This window comes from Phodopus roborovskii, unplaced genomic scaffold, assembly GCF_943737965.1.
Source record: "Phodopus roborovskii unplaced genomic scaffold, PHOROB, whole genome shotgun sequence".
Lineage (NCBI taxonomy): Eukaryota > Metazoa > Chordata > Mammalia > Rodentia > Cricetidae > Phodopus > Phodopus roborovskii.
The window spans coordinates 38,886,568-38,906,442 of record NW_026126517.1 but is presented as its reverse complement, the minus strand read 5'-3'; the positions used below and the strand labels follow the sequence as shown (position 1 = coordinate 38,906,442).

Here is a 19,875-nt window from a genome sequence, read left to right as displayed (position 1 = left end):
CTGTTCCTGCCACCATCCATGTCTTTCTCCACCATCATGGTTTCTGAAGCTGTAAGCCCAATCCAATGCTTTCTTTTTTAATTTGTCTTAATCATGGTATTTTATCACAGCAATAGAAATGTAACTAATATACATGCATAGTAAAATCTTGTCTCAAAAACAACAAACAAACCAACGAACAAAAAAGATCCCCTGTCCCAAATAACATGGTGAAGACCTCTGACCTCCACACGTGCACTGTGGCACGTAGGCGCTGTCACTCAAGCTGGCTCCTCCCATTGTGACCGCCTTAGCAACCAGTAAGTCTGGAGCAACAAGGCAGAGCACTAAAGGAATGAATCTCTATAGTAGAGTTTCTGGTCTCAGCCGACTGGAGTCCGTTTTACAAAGCAGCAAGGTTAGGAAAGGAGGCGATCTCGCCCCTCCTATTCATTTTAGTCTGCCCCGGGGCTGAAGTGCAGCATGGCTCTCAGCTCCCTGAGCCGTGCTGTTATTGGGAAATAGAGCAGAAGGTAATGTGGAGAAAGCAGCCATCCTGGCGGAATGCTGCTAATCTAGCAGGGCCTGGGGAATTCCTATCCCTCCCCCTGCAGTTTGCTCTGAACCCCCTTCTAGTCATGTTTCTAGGTTCTACCTGCCAATCTTGGATCTCTGTGACTTCAACAAGCCTGTGCCCCCTCACCCTTCCTTGGAGGCCATCAGATCTCCTTCACTTCCTTAAGCTCATCCGCAACAGTGCAGGGTATCCTGGAAGCTGGAAGGACTGGGGACTAGGAAGAAGTGAAGTCACAAGTTCTAGTTTTAGCTCCATTATTTACTTACAGTGTGACCTTAAACAGGTCCCCTCACTCCTATCCCTAATGTTAGGGAGATGGCGCCTCACCCAAGAGGATGGTGAGACCTCTGTGAGATGTGTATAAGCTTGTTCATGAACCTTAAATGCAAGATGGCTAATGGAATAATGCAGAATTCTAGTCCCCAAACACCTTGACTTTGAGTTCTGCCTCTCTCCAGTGACTTTGGGTAAGTCACATGTAAAGCAGTAAGATGCTAGAGAAATAGCTTGACACTTCACAGTGTCACCCAATTGCCACCAGCTCCAGGAAATCAGCATCTGTGTGTGTGTGTGTGTGTGTGCATGTGCACACACACACACACACACATACAAAGACAAATAAAATAAAGTTAAATGGAGATAGTAATGCATTAGGACACTTTTTAAATGCTCAGAAAATACTAACACATATTAGATGCTCTGTGGATACCAGCTGGTATAGCTTATCCTGGAAGACAGAACTTCCTCCACTATGCTCCTTGAGCACCTACTGTGTTCAAGGTACCATGGGTAGTGTTAGGTACCCTGCAGTGATAAAAGTAGGAAGAAAGAAAGAGATAGAAGGAAAGGAGAAAAAGCTCAGCCTTCCTGGGGCCTACCTTTGAATGGAGGACACAGATAATAAAATAAGACACTCACAAAGCCTAAGAGAAGGAAAATAAGACTAGGAGAAGAAATAAATTAGGGACAAGCACAGGGGTGTGGAAGGGAATGGAAACTTTGAATAGGGTGACAGGAACCTGATTGGCTCCATTTGAATTAAATATTCATCCTGATTCAACCAGCTGTATTACGTGTGTGAGAGGATGGGAGGGAAGAGATCAGGAAGAATTATTGGTTCAGCTTTAATTAGATGCTCATTCTGATCCAGTTTGCTCTGTGTGCATGTGTGTGAGCTTGCTGAGGGTGGACCAGACTTCGAAGCTGAACTCAGCTGCTAGTCTCAGCATCTATCACAGGAACAAAGCTAGAGCTGAACCAACCCTCCTGATCCCTCTCCAGCCGCTTCCTCTCCCTGCGTCTCCTCCTCTGCTCCTTCCCACCTTCACTGCAGTCCTCAGGACCCTGGCTAAAGGAAAGTCTGAGATAGGAGGGTAATGGTTAGCTCCAGTAACTGGGATAGCCACCTCCATGAGCTGCCTCAGCTGTCTCCAGTCAGCCTACTTCTAATTGACTGCTCTGTTACTGGCTAGAGCACACCCATCAGACGCAGGATTGGAATCTAACACCCCAATGTCTGTGGCTGCCTCTGAGTGAGTCAATACATTGGAACCCTGGGGATGGGTTTCCAGTGCTCCTGCCCTGAGACCCACAGTCAGTAGGTACAGAGGTGGCCCAGGATGTTTTCTACATCTGTGTCTGCAGGACTGTGACCTTGGACGGCCTCACATTATCATCGCCTCATCCTCTCTCCTTGGACTGGTGTTGCTCACCTTCCCTTCTTCCCTTTTCTTAGGGCACAGCTCCCCTCACTCTCAGGAGCCCCTCAAGGAGGTCTCTTGAGGGTGGGGTGGCCCTGGAGGGAAGGGAGGGAGGGAGGGAAGGAGGGCTGGTGTTCAGCCTTGGTAGGGATTAACTCAGCAGGTACTAGGGAGAAATAGGCCTCTGTGGGGCTTAGTGATGGCTCAGAAGCTAACAGATATCAAAGCTGCCTGGACCCCATGTCGCCAAACTGACGCTGTAACTTCATCTCCTTCATGCACTTCGGTCTCCTGCCCACAACTCTCTAAATGTTAGGCTTGGGCAGGACTCCAAGAGTGAATATAAATGCCTGTCAGGGAGGCAGAAGGACTAGGGTGGTGGCAATTTCACCCAATTTGACTTCCCTATTCTTTAAACCTTCCCTTTTCACTCTGAGACCAAAAGGGCAAAACCTCAGGCAGGGATACATAGCCATGGAGCCACAGGGGTGAGATAAAAGGTCCTTGTCACCTGCTGCTATTGTCCAGACTGTGACAGTGGCTTGGTAATGCTCCTGGGTGTCAAGTGGGGTAGCAGATGACTATCCTAGAGGAGCTGAATGGGCTGCTGGTGACAGGAGGGGCTCTGACCACCAGCTACTCTTCTTTCCCTGACTCTGATGAGTTATAAAAGAGATCTATAGGCAGGCAATAACACAGAAGGCCTGGCCAGTCCTTGAGATGCTCTCTGAGACGCCTCTGTACCACGGATGCCAGGCCTCACTTGAGATTGATCTAGAGAGTGGCTCTCCGCATTCTCCTGTCTGAGGTCATCCATACAGCATCTCTGCCTAGGCCTCTTGCACTAGAAGGGTTCCTCTGGAGCAGGCAGTGTCCAGGAAAAAGCCAGAATGACTAAGGCCAGTGCCTTATTTCAGTTTTCTATAGATGTGATAAAAACTCCACGACCAAGAGCAACTTGGAAAGGGAAGGATTTGCTTCATCTTACAACTTTCCATCCTTGAGGGAAATCAGGAGCTGAAGCAGAGGCATGGAGGAGTACTTGCTTACTGGCTTGCTTCTCCTAGCTTGCTCAGCCTGCATCCCTATCCACCCCAGGACCACCTGCCCAAGGGTGGCACCACCCACAATGCTGGGCCCTCTCACATCAGCCGCCAGTCTGGTGGAGGCATTTTCTCAGCTGAGGTTCCCTCTCCCCAGACGACAGTCAGTTCAGGGCAAGAATAAAGAAGCCCCTGAAGTCCCTAGAGCTCACTCCATGGTGGTCTGAGCCACATCTCCAGCATCCCCTGCCTTCCTGTTGAGCACAGGTCTATGGCTGGTGAAGAAAACTCAGGGCTGGGACCTCAATTTCCTTTTCTTTCTCTTGCCTCAACCAGACAGTTCTTTTTCTCCTCACTGCAGACCACATAATACAAAGGCTTCACCACCAGACCTGTAAGCTTCCAGATGTTTGCAGCCACTTATATATTCCCAATAGGAACAGTGTCTGTGTGCCACAGTCTGCTCCACGGCAGAGACTCAATGCTGGGTTTAGAACATTGATGACTTGCTGTCCTCCGCTGTCTTCCCACACCATCACACCATCACACTTAAGGTCTTGAAATCCAGAAGAGTATGGTTTTGTAGGCTTAGGGCATGAGGCTCTTCATAGACAGCTTATTCCCCCAAGAACAAGCCCCAGGCAAGGTCTGGTAGTGGTGCCACCAGCTCTGTGGTGTTATATGACCTTGAACAAGGTGGTTGGTTGTTGGCTCTGAGCCTAGGGTTTCTCATCTGTCACACTGAGAGGTGTGCCTACATGCCTCAGCTGCCCACATGCCCTGCTGGAGAACAGGGGACAGAGGACCCTTCCTGAAGATTAGATCAGCTCTGTCAGGTGCATAGGAAGAGAAAAAGATCTGGAGTTGGTCCTCCAGGTAGGCTGGCTGGTGCCGAGCTCAGCTACCTATCTGCCCACTAGTGTAGAACAGCTTGGAAATGGTTGGCTAAAGGGATGGGGAAGGGGACCTCAGTGGCACAGGATGTGAAGGTGTTGGTGTCATGCAAGGCCTGCTCATGGGGACAATGCCTCCTGCCTCCCTTAGACTCCTGGGCTATCCAAGAACACTGGCTACTCTATGGCATGCTTCTGGGTGCTCCAACAGAGCACCTGTGCATAGGATGATCCATGGCTCCCACTGCTTGTAAAGCCTAGATTGCTTCCCAGGACAGAAGTCTGAGCCAGGCCTTCCTCTCTGGTCTGGTCCTTTTCCATGTTTTCAGGTCTTCTAAGTAGATCCAGATATCTGCAGGTATGAGGCCTTCTGCAGCTGTCCCCCATCCCCTTCTTTAGATCTTGCTTGTCCCCTGTCTCTCTGCCCCCTGCCCTATACATAAACCCTTCTCAGCAAGCACAGCCCCCTGTACTGCAGACTCAGGCTCTTTGCCTTCCTGACTAATAGGCAGAGAACAGCCAGGGGAAGGGACTCAGACCCCTGCCAGGTTGTCACCAAAATCCCTCTTCCCTCTTCTCCATAGATCTACCAGGCTCTGCAGAGTGTGTGTGTGTGTGTGTGTGTGTGTGTGTGTGTGTGTGTGTGTGTGTGTGTGAATGAGTTCCTATGTCTTTGGGTTTTAGCACACAGCAAAGACAAGTATGCGCTCTGAGGCTTGCAGTGGCAGAGAGCCAGTGTCCCTCCAACACACACATAATCTGCTACTCCAGTCTCAAGGAATCTCTTGTCCATTTTGAGGACTCTGAACAGACACTTCCCAGAACCAAGGACAGAGGTGACCCCCGTACCTCTCCTTCTGGAGCCAGAAGTGGGTCTGTCCTCAGGAGCTAATGCTACTCCAGCTGGGGAGGGGCTGTAAGTGGCACCTTGGATGAAGGACCCCGTGGGAGGGAACATGAGATGCTCCCACACTACACAGTGGTACTTACTGCTCTCAGCCTGCACAAACTCCTCCCTGCTCCGTCACTGTCAGGTGGGCTAGGGAAGAGTTTTCTCGCCTATCAAGTCACCTTCTCTAGGTGATATTCATGGAGATGAGGTGTGTGGAGGTTTGTAAACCAAAACTGGGGCAAAGACTCCCTAGAACCCAGGGCCTGAGGCACAGGGCACCTGACCTTTCCTGCAGGCTTTAGGGAGGTGATGACAGCCCTCAGATGATAATGACCTCATTAACACTAGCTTCCCTCCAGAGGAGAGTGAAGAGAACTGATAGTCCATCCAATGCCTTGAGACTAAGAGACAGCACACAGAGGGAGGTGATGGGGGAAATGAGGCTTAGAACTCACAGAGGACAACACTTATGCGGCCCAGCACCAACATGGGCTTGATCTTCCCATGTGTGGTACTAAATTGCAGGTAGGCAGAGGTTCCATCATACTTCTGGGTTGCATGCCACCACCTCCTACCTCATGCCCACCCCACTCCCATGGATAAGGCTGCCTGTGGCATCAGCCCTGTCTATCTGTAGGAAAGTGTCAGATGCATTCCTGTGTGAGGAATCCAGGCTGCAAGAGAACACAGGGTATCACACAGTAGTGATTTCCAAACAGAGCCACCCATGGGAATAACAGAAATCTTTCAAACACACTGAAGTCCAGCCTCCTTCTTAGACATAGGGATAGCGCTGCTAAGCTCTGTAGCTAGGTATGAGGGCTTTGGGAACTTCCAGATGATTCTAAAGTGTAGCAAGGGTTCAGAAGCACAGGAAATAGGGGACATATGGTGAGAAAGGAAAACGATGGAAGTTCTACTGCTCTGTACCTTTCACTGATGCCTCCTGCCTCCACCCAAAACAGCAGGGGTGCCTGTGAGGTAACAGGTAGGTACAAGCTGCTCTTCTGCCTCCCATCTGCCTCACTTGGGCCAAGTCTTTCTAGAGTTTGGTTTTCTCATCTGGTGAGATGGCTCACAGTTAAAAGGACCTTCAGTGCAAGCCTGATGACCTTGACCTGAGTTCAAGCCCTGGGACCTACAGAATGGTGGAAGGAGAGAACTGGTTCCAGAGTTGTCCTCTGATCACCACACGTGCATGTTCTATATTACTACTACTACTAATAATAATAATAATAGCAGGGGTCTGGTGAAATGGTTCAGCAGATAAAGGCACCTACCACCAAGCCTAATGACCTAAGTTCCATCCCCACCACATGGTGGAAAAAGACAACTGACTCTCCCACAAGTTATCCTGTGACCTCTACATGTGAGCCATGAGACAAAAGTAACCACACACAAAAAATTAATTAAGAAAGAGAGGAAGGAAGGGAGGAAGCAAAGAAGGAAGGAAAGACTGATCTGATCCACTGGAACTAGAGCTACAGATTGTTGTAAGCTGCCATGTGGGTGCTAGGAATCAAGCATGGGTCCTCTGGAAGAGCCAGTGAGCCACCTCAACTCTAGGTGTTTATTTTTTGATAATATCCATGGAGCTAGGGGTATAGCTTAGCTTGCTTGGCATATACCAAGTCCTGGGTTATTTGGGAAAAAAGTCTATCTGTATATTTTAAATTAAAATATTAAATATTGGAGTCAAGGGTGTAGCTCATCTCAACGGGATAGTACTTGCCTAGTATATCCACATCTTTGGTTCTATCACCAAAATTAAAAAGAATCTTTTTACTTTTAAGATTTTAATTTTAAGACAGGGGCTAGAAAGATGGTTCAGTGGCTAAAAAGATTACTTTTCTTCCAAAGGACCCAGCTGGGTGGCCCACAATCTACTACTCCTGCTTCAGGGGATCCAAGACCCTCTCTGGTCTTTGCAAGTGAGCATACATATGTGGCAGACACACAGACAGCTAGAGGCACCTAAATAAAAATAATTTTTGTGTTGTTTTCTGAGACAGGGTTTCCCTTTATAGCCTTGGCTGTCCTGGAGCTCGATCTGTAGACCAGGCTGGCCTTGAACTCACAGAGACCTCCCTGCCTCTGTCCCCCAAGTGCTGGGATTAAAAGCCTGCACTGAAGTTTTAAAATGAAATGTTTATTATTGTCTTTGTTAGGATTACTATTGCTGTTGTGACACCATGACCAAAAACAATGTGTGGGAGGAAAGCGTTTATTTCAATTCACTATTCCATATAACAGTTCATCATTAAAAGCAGTGAGGGCAGGAACTCAAGCAGGACAGGATCCTGGAGGCAGGAGCTGGTGCAGAGGCCACAGAGGCTGCTGCTTACTGACTTCCTCAGCCTGCTTTCTTATAGAACCCAGGCCCACCAGACTGGGATGGCACCACCCGCATCAATCACTAGATAAGAAAATGCTCTTCAGGCTTGCCTACAGCCCCATCTTATGGAGGCATTTTCTCAATTGAGGCTCCCTGTTCTCTGATGACTCTGGCTTGTGTCAAGTTGACAGAACAAAGCAAAACAAAACTAGCCAGCACAATTATAAAAGAATCAGAAGTCACTAACACTCACCTAGTGAGGAATACTCACGACAAACATTATAGTATGTTTTCTTACAGATCGTATGGTTTCTAGTATTGATGATCAGTTTGTGTATAGTACACAACAATGCTTCGCTAAATGTTAGATTTTCATCAATCCTCACGCTGGTAAATGTTCCTCGGACAGGGTGCTGTTAAACTGACATGCCATAACTCGTCTACACAGGGCTTCCACAAGGGGACAATAACTCAGCAATGATGTCTTGGTGTGCTGCCCTGGAGTAAATTCTCAAAGTGATACTGTTAACCAAGGGCCATGAGCCTGTTAAAAGTGTGGTGAGGGAGATCTGGGATACAGTTCAGTGGTACAGTGCTGTCCTAGCAGGCACACAGCTGGGCCTGGAGGCAGGAAGATTAAGTTCAAGTTAGCTACAAAATGAATTAGAGGCTGGCCTGATAGGCTGCATGAGATGCTGTCTGGAAAATAAAATTTAGAACCAGTGAGATGGTCGGTTCTGTGGGTAAAGGCACTCGCCATCAAGCCTGGTGACCCGAGTTTGACCCCAGGACCCATGTATTGGGAGGAGAGAACTGACTCCTGAAAGTTTTCCCTTGACCTCCACATGGACACCATAGTATGCTTACTCTCATACATGTACATGTGTGCATATGTGTGCCATTCCTCATATACTAAATAAAGTACTTTCAAAATTTTAATGATATAAAAGAATTAGGATGATCTTGCCCAGTGGCTCCAGGAAAGCCATTCCCCTAACTTGGAATATTGACAGGTAGAATGGATCTCCATGCAACCTAATCCTCATCTATATTTCCTTCCTCCCCATGATCTCCCATCTATCCTACACTAAGTCCCTGTCTGGCTCTGTGGAAGCTAAAGCCCTCAGAGGCTCAAGAACCAAATGTCATCTTTCACTCCAACCCCCAAGGAATCTACCATAGGGATAGTTCTGTGCACTGATGTCTATCAAGGCTGTCCAAGCTTTTGACACTACAATATAACATTGTATCCACTAATATGTTGGCATGTCTTCATAGCTCTTCTGGGATACTTGCAGCCCACAGGCCACAGGAAATACAAGCCTGCAAGTCATTCTGATGTGTCACATTCTGAGCACACTCAGAAGCAAACCAAACTTGTTTTCTTGGCTGTAAAATCGAAGTGTTGTGAGGTTTAAATCTGATCATATTTGGTAAGATATATTAGTAACAGCAGTCTGTGTATTGGTGGGGAGCTTGTATTAAATATGAGAAGGCAGCATTGGACAGCACCCAGCAGCTGCTTTGGAGGCAGACATGTGAGATGATGCTCTGCTTGTAGCCCCTACAGAAAGTGGGCTGGCCACTCTTTCCTTTGCACATGTGTGCATGTGTGTATATGTGTATGTGTGTGTGTATGTGTGTGTGCCTGTGTAGTGTGTGTGCATATATGTGTATGTATGTGCGTGTGTGTATATGGTGTGTGTGTACCTGTGTGTATATGTCTGTGTGTGGTGTGGTGTGTGTCTCTCTGTGTCTGTATTTGTGTGTGTGTATATGTGGTTTGTATGTGGTGTGTGCATGTATGTGTGTGCGTGTGTGTATGTGGTGTGTGTGTACCTGTGTGTATGTGTCTGTGTGGTGTGTCTCTGTGTGTCTGTATTTGTGTGTGTGAGTGTATGTATGTTGTTTGTATGTGTGTGTGGTATGTGTGTGTGTGTGTGTAGGTCAGAGGTCAGTGCTGAGTGTCTTCTTCAGCCAGTCTACACCTTGAGTTTTTGAGAGGAGTTCTCTCACTGAACCTGGAGCTTGCCAATTCAGGTAGACTAGTTGTCAATCCAACCCCAGGGATCTGCCTGTCTGTGAGCTTCCAAGATATAGATGAATGCTACTGCTCTTATTGGGTGCCACAGATCCAAGCTCAGGTCTGAAAGCTCTGTACCAGCGGAGCCATCTCTCTAACCCAAATCTGATTATACTAATATATATTAATAGTATCTGTCCACACTGGTGTCAGAGTACTTGTGGGGGCTGGCATTAAGTATTGGAAGAAGGAATCCAATAGCAGTTTGCAGCCAGGCTTGGAGACAGACAGATGAGGGTCTGCGTTATTACAACCCCTATGGGGAATGCATTAGTTACTCTATTTATTTGTTTGTTTGTGTATTCATTTATTTATTTATGAGGAAGTCTGTCTCTGTAGTGCAGACTAGCCTTAAAATCAGATCCCCTGACACTGATGTGTGTGTGCGTGTATGTATAGAAAGATATGTATGTATGTATGTATGTAAGTAATTTTAGAATGTCTGGCAAGACATTTGACTTTATTTCATCTTTATGTCATTGCAGCAAATGTGCGGAAGTCATAGTGGTACTAGGATTGTTGTGTTGTGCCAGTGTGTGCCACCTTACAAGAGCCTACGGCTGTTTCTAGGATTTTTCTTAAAGCCGATTGTTAAGTGTGGTCTTTATTAAAAATTAAATTACATTAACTTACAATTAAATAAATTATAATAAAAGCCAAGGCACAGAGTATTAAAAATTTATCACATCTTAACTGTTCCACTGTGTTCATGAGGTTATTTGCATCTATTACGTCTGCCCAATGTGTCCTAAGGTCTTTTGGGCCTGGAGATGCAGCTCAGTTGGTAGAGTGTTTGCCTAGCCCTGGCACAAAGCCCTAGGTTCCAGTTCCATCTCTAGCTGATATAAACTGGTGAGCGATGGTGCATGCCGGCAATCCTAGCACTCAGGAGCTGGAAGCACAACGAACAGAAGTTCAAGGTCAACCACAGGTATCAAGTTCGAAGCCAACCCGGACTATATGAGATTTTGTCTTTAAGACAAAGTGTTTAAAATACAGGGGGAAGAAAATGTCTCAGCAGGTAAAGATGCTTGCACACAGCACTGATGACCTGAGGTTTAGCCCCAGAATTCATGTAAAAGTATAAGTCCTCTGACCTCCACATGCCTGCTGTGGGAGGCACACCCAAGCGCAGGAATGTGCATGCGCGCACACACACACACTTTAAAAAATAGGTAAAGTTGTTCCTTTCCCAGTCCCTCCAGTGCCGGCTCATCCATCCCCATGTGCCCAGATCAGTCGGTGTCCCTGATGGCCAACTACTGACAGACTGCCTTGGTGCCTCTCAGAGTGGCCTGGGCAGGGCTGGGAGCTGAGCTGCACAGACAGCTTTGCTCAGTGGGCACTCACATGCAGCTTTGAGATGAGTGCCGGAAGGAGTTGCTGTGGCAGAGAGCAAGTGAGCGAGGGCACTGGCAAGATCAGCTGCCAAGCTGAGGGGGCCTGAGGCACTGGCCAAGAACAACAAGGTTCAGAGGGCTTGCCCTAAGGAATCGCACTGTTTGAAAATCTCAGCCTGGCCAGTCGTTGGTGACACCCGCCTTTAATCCCAGCAGAGGCAGAGGAAGATGGATCTCTATGAGTTCGAGGCCAGTCTACAGAGTATTCCAGGACAGGCTCCAAAGCTACACAGAGAAACCCTGTCTCAAAAAAAAAACAAAAAAACAAAAAAACAAAAAAACAAAAAAAAAAAAAAAAAAAAAAAAAGAAAGAAAAGGAAAAGAGGAAGGAAAAAAAGAAAGAAAGAAAGAGGTCTCAGCCTCAATTTCAGCTGTTTGATTTGGGGGACTTAATTAGCCTTCTGGGCCTTCATTTCCTCAGGTCTAATTCACAGGTTTGCTGTGACAGTTAGTGATGACGCTTTAGTAGATCCCAGGTCGTATATGGCCCAGTCTCAGCTTAAGTCTTGTTATAAATTACAGCCTAGGGCTGGGGCTGTAGATTGGTTGGTAGAGTATTTGCTTGGATTACAGTAAAAGAACTGGGTCCCACCCCCACCAAATAAACCAGATATTGTGGTGCATGCCTGTAATCCCAGCCCTTGGAAGGCTCGTAGAAGGAACACCAGGAATTCTAAGCCAACTCTATAGAATGAGTTTTATGAGTTAAGAGTGATAACCTGCCTCAATAAGACAAACAGTGTTGTTGGCAAGATGACTCAGTAGTTAAGGGCACTGGCTGCTCTTCCAAAGGACTCAGATTTGAATCCCAGAGCCTATGTGGTAGTTCACAGCTGTCTCTAACCAGGGGATCTGACCTCTGAGGGCTCACATGTAGTACACAGACATATGTACAAAACAAAATAAGCTAAAACAAAAAATGACATTAATGGAGCTATTGAAGCGATTTAGTAAAAAAATGCCTCCTATGCAAGCATGGGAGCCTGATTTAATCCCCAGGACCCACATAAAAGATGGGGGCACAGTTAGCAGGGAATGGGGAAAATGATATCACAAGATCCTTGGAGCTGATTGGCCTGCCAATCTAGTCCATTTGGTGTGTCCCATGTCACAGTGAGAGACCCTGTCTCTAAAAGTAAGGTGGATGGCTTCTGAGGAACACCAGAGGTTGTCCTGTAACCTCCAGCCCACATACCCACATGCACCCACTCCAAAAAATATCACAATTCCCACAAGAGAACCCTCCTGCAAGGTGTCCTCCAGACACCTGGATTCTAAGGAAAGAAACACTGTAAGTAGCAGCATTCAAGCATTGGTGATGCTGACTTGCTGAGGGCTAGCCTTGAACAGTTGTTATCATCCCCATCCCACCAGCCCCTCCCCCCCCCACGAAGTGAAGGGTTTAAGGAAGCTGAGCTCAGGAAAGGATGGGGAAGGGTTTCTTACTCCCCTATTTTGGGTATTAGCCTTGACACTTTTATCAGAGTCCAGGAATATTTAAGGCCCTGGCTGTGGCTCCAGCCTGCTGAGAAAAAGCAGCAGCTGGCTGGGTCACAGAGGTCAAAACAGCCTATGACTTTCCATCAAAACATGAAAAGTTAAGTAAAGGGCCTGAGCAGCCCACTAATGTAAGGGAGCCTGCCCCAGTTAAGGGAACCCACCGCAACAGAGAGAAGCCCAGGAAAAGATCTTTCCTTTCTGAGCCATTCTGAGTGGGGACACCAAACTAATGCTTTGTTTTTCCCTTGCAGACAGGCAGAATTGAGCCAAACTACCCCAAGGTATGTGGTCATCAAGGCAATGTGCTGGACATCAAATGGAATCCCTTCATTGACAACATCATCGCCTCGTGCTCCGAGGACACTTCGGTGAGCTGAGCAGTGGATGGTCCCCAGCAACGACCCTGAGTGTACACCTCCCTGCTTCTCCCAGAGAGCCTCTGTCCACACACTACCCAACACACTACCGCCTTTTTCCTCTCAGCCCTGTCCCCATTCTCTCCTTCCTTCTCCAGCCAATCCCAGGATAGAGAGGACAGGGGTCAGGGAGGGACCAAGGGGGAGGATCTTTGCTGGCCACACCCATGTTTCAGTGGCTGACTGAGAGTGGAAGTGTTGTTTTGCAGGTGAGAATTAGAACCAAAACATTAGGTGTGATTCAGCCTCTGCCTGAGCTCTATGATGGAGGGCAGGTGGGGGAGGAGGGGCAGACCAGCAGGGAGGAAGGAGGGGGTGAGGCAAGGGTTAGAGGGTGCTTGAGTTATGCAGGCTGACATGGTGAATGATCCATATTTGTCCTCTGGAGCTGTGGCTTCAAGGACAGTGGTGACAAGGATCATCTTAAGGGCATAGAATTCCAACTTTCTACATCTTACCCCTTGTGGGAAGATAAAATAAATAGAAGGGAGAACGGAGGAGATGGGGTGGGTGGAGAGCGGGTGGACATGCAGACGGGAGGGAAGAGGAGGAGCTGGAGCACTGCTCAGGCTGCTAAAGCAAGAGGACCTGAGTTCAATCCCCAGAGATGGAGGTTGACAGGGGGCTGAAAAAGCCAGGGACACTGGCATCATCACAGCTTTGTACTCCCTGCCTCCTCTGGTGTGGCTGCCTCAGAAGGGCAGTGGAACAGAATAGGATTCAAAATGTTAGCCAAAATGGTATAGGGGTCCCTTTGTTCCCAAATGAAGGTGGCTCTGCTTTCCAGCCAGGCTACTGTGACTACCTAGTGCCCACTGGCATTGTCTGAAGACAGGTCATGAACGCAGGGTACTAGAACTGAAGAGGACTTCAGAGCTGGGTCCCTGTCTTCCCAGGGGGAAAAGAACGCCAGAGGGAAAAGAATATGGCCCATTTTTGGCTCTGCATCCCTAGCATCTAACACAGCACCTCACACCTAAAAAAAATACCTGCCATGGACTGAATGAACAGTTAGATACACCAGTGGAAGGGCGTGTACTTCGATGGAAGAATACACAATGCATGGATGGTTGGATGTCTGGGTGCATGGACTGACAGAGAGATGATTGGTTGGATGGATACATGATTGGATGATAGAGATAGACAGAGAGAGAGGTAGATGATGATTGATAGATGGTAGATAGAGAGATAGATGATGATTGATATATGGTAGGTAGATGATAGATGATGATTGATAGATGGTAGGTAGATGATAGATGGGAAATGAATAAATGATTGAATAAATGTGATGGAAAGAGGAGACTGACAGTAGCATCTCCATGAATTCATCAAGTTGAGGGTGAGATTGGCAGGCTGGGAACTTACATGACGGAGATGTGGAGGTTGCTGGAGAGGGAAGAGGATTTGACTGGAGGGATCCCTGAGGGCAGCGACTGTGAAGAAAGTGCCTGTGGGGACAGTGAATGGAGGTGGTAAAGGAAATCTGTTGGTTTTGTTACTTTCTTTAGCACCTTCCCGTGACCAGGGGAACAGCTAACAGGTCACAGGAAGGCTAGGGTTGCAGACATGTGGACAGGAGGTGGTAGAGCCAGGAAAGGTGACAGCATCAGGGAAATCACTGGCTGCTCACTGGGCTGGGAGAAAGGCAGATAGAGCTGGTGGGTCTAGGGAACACAGGCTTAGGGCTCAGCAGGAAAGACTGCTACCCAACCAGGGAGCCAGGAAGGACAGTGTTTCCATCTGGCTCTGTCCCTGCCCACTGAAGTATGGAGTGACTCACCAGCCAGCAGGGAGCACTCTGAGAAGTGGGGCTCCTGCATGCATGCATGCACTCTGGCCAGGGGTGGGGGGAGCACTTCACATGCTGCCCTGGAAGATGGGCACTGCTGAGGGAAGATGTAGCACACAACGGGACAGTGTAAGACCCAGCTGGGAAGGGAAACAGTCTCAGTATGGAGAGGAGCAGGTCAGGCCCCAGCTCTTGGGACTACTGCCTCCCTGGTCATAGCTTCTTTCACCCACATCAAGGCAAGATGGACCTATCTGGTGCTAGCTCAGCCTCCTCTTCACCCACTGCTGCTTCATCCTCCTGGATGCACCCAGTGCACAAGACATCCATGGTGTATGTTCAGAGAAGTTCAGGGCTCAGCCCTGCTACAGGAGCCAAGTGATTGGTACCCACTGATTGACAAACTGGGCCTGATGGGCTTCTGAGGTCCAAAGAGAACTTGACTGCAGAATCTGGTGGCCTTGGGATGAGACCTCAAGGCCACTGATTAGCTGGGTGCCAAGTGGCTTCACCACTCTGGGCCCTGGCTTTGCTCATTTCAGAGGTAATAAATAATAACAGGACCCTTGTCAGCATTGGTGAAGGGGTGTGAGGGAGCCTAACCCTGTGCCTGGCACCTCATAGATGCCTGCTGTCTCAGCCCTGCTTGGCAAACAGCTGCAGGAAGGAGGCAGGGCCCACCAGCTAGAGAGAAGCCACGATGCGGATGAGTCAAGGCTACACTGAAGTTCCACAAATAGTGTGGGTACAGACAAGAGAGAGGGACTAATGATGACCCAGATACGGGAAGGGCAGAATTGGGAGGGCTGGCCCCGAAAGACTCAGGATTTGTTTCTTAGGGCCAGAGCCTGGGCCACCCATCCTCAATACCCCAATTCAACAAAGTAATGAACCACAGATAAAGGGGATTCATTTGGTAAATTATTTATACAGTAGGCACTCCTGGTGGATATGGACCTGTCCATCACAAACCCATTAATGGTGGATTCCAGTCTCTTATTCAGGGTGGCCAAACAGGCTTGGAAAGCTGTATGAAATCTCTTTCCTTGAAATGATCTCTGTCTCTGGCTTATCTCACCAGGACTAGGCCTCTTGTTTCTCCCTGCATGAGATTCCTGTGGGAATTTCAATTTATTGGGGGCGTTGTCTCAACAGTTTAATAAGGAAAAGGAGGGAACAAATTTAATTAGGGTATCTTCATTCCTGCCAGTATGGTCACACTTTGATCTAAAGAGAAAGGGTTAAATAACCCAGGAAGAGCCCTGACCCAGGCTTCCAGAGGAAGTACACATGGTACCTAAGAAAAGGAAAGTCCTCTAGCATGGCGGAGCTGTGGGTGATGTCACTAGCTGAGTGAGCAGGAGAGAAGGCTGCAAAGGGTGGCTGGGATAGACAAAGCATGAGAGGCAGGGTGAGAAGCAAAACTCAGAAGTGACACCTGAGCTTCACAAGCCATCTGAGCATCCTTTGGGGTCCAGCAGATGGAGGTTGAGAACCTGAAGGGATTACAACCATGTTTTCTGAGGGCATGAGACTCCAGCCAGCTGAATGGAGGTTGCACACAGAGTGTGCAGGGAGAAGGGACCGATGGACACACACACACACGCGCGCGCACGCGCTCGTGCGCGTGCGAAAGGAGGGAGGGAGAGAGAGAGAGAGACCTGAGGTGGAAGGAGGGGTGGGAAGAGGCAAGCTAGGCACTGCAGAGAATGGGAAGAGTCCCCCACCCCCAGCCACTGACCCAGGCTGCTGATCTAGATAGGTGATCAGGGAAGAGCTAAGCTTTTGGCAGCTGCCAGGCCAGATGCTCCAGAAGCCAGGCTGAGCCCACCTTAACCCACATCTGTCCAGTGCTTGGGACCTTAGCATTGGAGGCCACGGGGCCTTAGGGTGAAACCTGCCTGCTCCTAGAGAACTGAACCCTGAAGCCAAGGTTACATGGGGTGTCTGAGCCCAAGCAGCTCCCCAGACTCCTACCTGCTGCCTTGTCGGGCTCTGTTTCTACAGGGGAGGAACTGAGGCTCAGAGCCATGGCAGGCTGACAGCCTGGAACCATTGCACTCTCTTTGTGTCTTCTTTGTGTGACCCATGCTGGGCACTGAGCACTCATGCAAGAGAGTCCTGTCCACCTGGGCCTGGAAGCCAGAATGTAAGAAGCCTCTGCCAGGCCTTCCTGCTCTAAGTTCTCCTGGACTTCCTCCATCAACCCATTCCAGCCTGAAGGGTCCACTTACTGTGCATCATACATGCAGAGGTGTGTCTGGGAGGTCCACAGGTCTGCCAGACACAGCCACCCCTAGCAGGACTGGGAGCCTTTGCTGCAAGTCTGGTCCTTTCCTCTGGAAGTACACGCCCATCCCTCACTGACCCTATTGTTCCAGGTCCCAAAACATTCCAGCAGCTCCTCCCCATCCCTCGCCCCAGGGAAGTCTTTTTGCACAGGCAAGATTGCTGTGTCCCTTGGGATCAATTCCCCTCCTCCAAGGCATGAGAGTCTTTTGTAGTCTATCCCCTACATCCCCGCAGGATTCAGGGAGCCTGCCCAAGCTTCTACCCCAGAGGCCTCATCCTGGGGGAGGGAAGGGACCATAGCTCTGCCTGGCATCTGGCAGAGAATCCAGTTCTTTCCGCCAGCCTGCTGGGTGATGTCACCTATTGTGGAAGGGCTGTGCTTTTTATAGCCTCTGCCGCAGCTAGGGAGGGCAGCTGGCTGGCAGGCAGGGAAGAGCAGTACAGCTTTCTTTCCAAGGCTCAAGCTCCCAGTCCTTCACGGGGTACCCCCCACCCGTAGAACAGGGGAGGAAGGGAAGGAGAGAGGGAGGGGCGGAGGGAGAGAGAGATTCCCAAGAGAAAAGAGGGGCAGCCAGAGAAGTCCCTCTCCCTGGCCGGCCAAGCTCAGCATCTTTCTTTCACCTTCTATTCAAGCTCCACCACTCCATCTGCTCTCTACAACCCAAAACTAATGCCCCTCCTGAGGAGCTCGGTGGTAGAGTACATACCTAACAGACTCAAGACCCTGCATCCAATCCCCATTCTGAGGAAGGAAAGAATGGGGGAGGAAGGGAGGGATGGGGAGGAAGGGAGGAAGCAAAGAAAGAAAAAAAGAAAGAAAATAAATACATCCTGGGTGCCTAATCTGTGCCAGGCAGCATTCTCCCTGCTATGGAGGCAGGAAGAGTGGCCTGTACCATGGAGCTGGCCATCAGTGAGTGGTCTCTGCACCCCAAAAGGTGAGGACATGGTGGCATTTCCATTAAGACTGAATAGGGTTGACATGACCACAGGAAGTTGCTGTGGCCGGGTGACTCTGTACCTGTGGTAATGCCACAGTACAGTACATTTTGATGCTGATGTTGACAGACCTACTGTGCTGCTTTTCCTGTAAAGAACAGCAAGTGCAAGACCCAGCGTGGTCTTGAATCCCAGCACTTGAGAGGCAGAGGCAGGCAAATCTCTGAGTTCAAGGCCAGCCTGGTGTACAGAGTGGTTCCAGGACAGCCAGGACTGTTACACAGAGAAACTCTGTCTCGAAAAACAAGAAAAATGGATGGATGGATGGATGGATGGATGGATGGATGGATGGATGGATGGATGGATGGGGCACAGGGGGGGGGGGTGCTGGCCCTTTGGAAGCCAAGAGATGTCTCACTGGTCAGTAAACCCCACTGTGCAAGCATGAGGACCTGAGTACAAATCCCTAGGACCCACTAGAAACCACACACACACACACACACACACACACACACACACAACTTTTAAAATAAAAGCACAATACATAATGACAGTCATCCCATGAGACTTGGTAGTGATAATAAACCACCTTGTTCCAAGTTTGTGTGCTTGTGCATAATTTTAATTGTTATTTTATAGTGTACTCCTGCTTTTAAAAATCAAAGTTAACTGTGGAACAGCCTCAGCCAGGCCTTCAAGAAAGAGCCATGTAGTCCCAGGAGGCCATGACTGCATGAATTACTTTCCTGTAGATGTTGCAGGAACAAAAGATGCAGAGGCCTTAGTTTTGAGAACAAAAAAGGCAGACACAGCAGATCATACCCATAATCTCAGCATTAAAGAGTAGAAGAACAGAGTTTAAGGTAATCAATCCCCAGGTACATGGTAAGTTCAAGAACAGCCTGGGCAATATAAGACACTGTCTCAAACACCAATTCAGAATGAATGAAAGGAAGAAAAGAAGAGGGCAGAAGAGATGACCCAGTTGCAGAGAGCACTGCTCCTAATGTACCCTGCACCTATGCCAGGTGGCTCGCAATCGCGTGTAATTCCAGCTCAGGGGATCCAACGCTCTCTTCTGGCCTCTACAAGCATCTGCATGTACAGACACATACGCACAGATACAATGCACACACACACACACACACACACTAAAATATAATTATTTTTAAAAAGAAAAAAGAGTCACATCTGAAGTTTGACCTATAGAAAAGTTGTCTATAGAAGGCTGGAAAGATGGCTCAGCAGTTAGGACACTGGTCGCTCTTCCAGAGGTCCCAGATTCAACTCCTAGCACCCACATAGTAGCTCACACCTATCTGTAACTCCAGTTCTAGAACTTCTGATGCCCTCACACAGACAAAAATGCAGGCAAAACACCAATGCACATAAAATAAATTATAGAAAAGTTGTCAATGATCCTTAATGTTACATAAACATTACTTAAGTAGGTATTACAAATTCATGGCCATTGACTTAGTGAGGATTTTTCTTGCTGTGATAAACACCATTACCAAAAGGAACTTGGGGATGAAAGAGTTTCTATTTATTATACTTCCACATCACAATCCCTCATCCAAGACAGTCAGGACAGGAACGGAGGCAGGAACTGATTCAGATACCATGGGGAAGTGCTACTTACTAGCTTGCTCTCCATGGCTTGCTCAGCCTGCTTTCTTTTATAACCCAGGACCTCCAGCACAGAGGAGGTACCACCTACAGCAGGCTGTGCCCTCTCACATAAATCACCAATCAAGAAAATGCACAAGGGCCAATCTGGTGAAGGCATTATCTCAATAGCGGTTCCCTCTTCCAAAATGAGTCTAGCTTGTGTCAAGCTATCATAAAACTAGCCAATGGTCATCTTCCTGGGAGGGTATATTCAGTTTACCTTTGGTCTTCCTGACAATTGTGGATAAGATGTAGAACAGGTGAGTTACCCTTCAGCTGAGAGAACAAGGTCAGAAAAATCTAAGAAACTTGGCCACAGACACACAGTGGCTGCGGTCAAAGCCTGGATTTACAGGGAGCTTGTGA

At 48.4% G+C, this 19,875-nt stretch overlaps 1 protein-coding gene across 1 annotated transcript in view; it reads left to right on the top strand.

The window, feature by feature from the left end:
* Window positions 1–19,875, top strand: part of Coro2b (coronin 2B) — a 103,986-nt gene that overhangs the window by 66,216 nt on the left and 17,895 nt on the right. Inside the window, exon 3 of the mRNA XM_051197706.1 lies at window positions 12,654–12,770. Within this exon, the coding sequence (XP_051053663.1) occupies window positions 12,654–12,770 (117 nt within the window). The remainder of the gene's footprint in view (window positions 1–12,653; window positions 12,771–19,875) is intronic.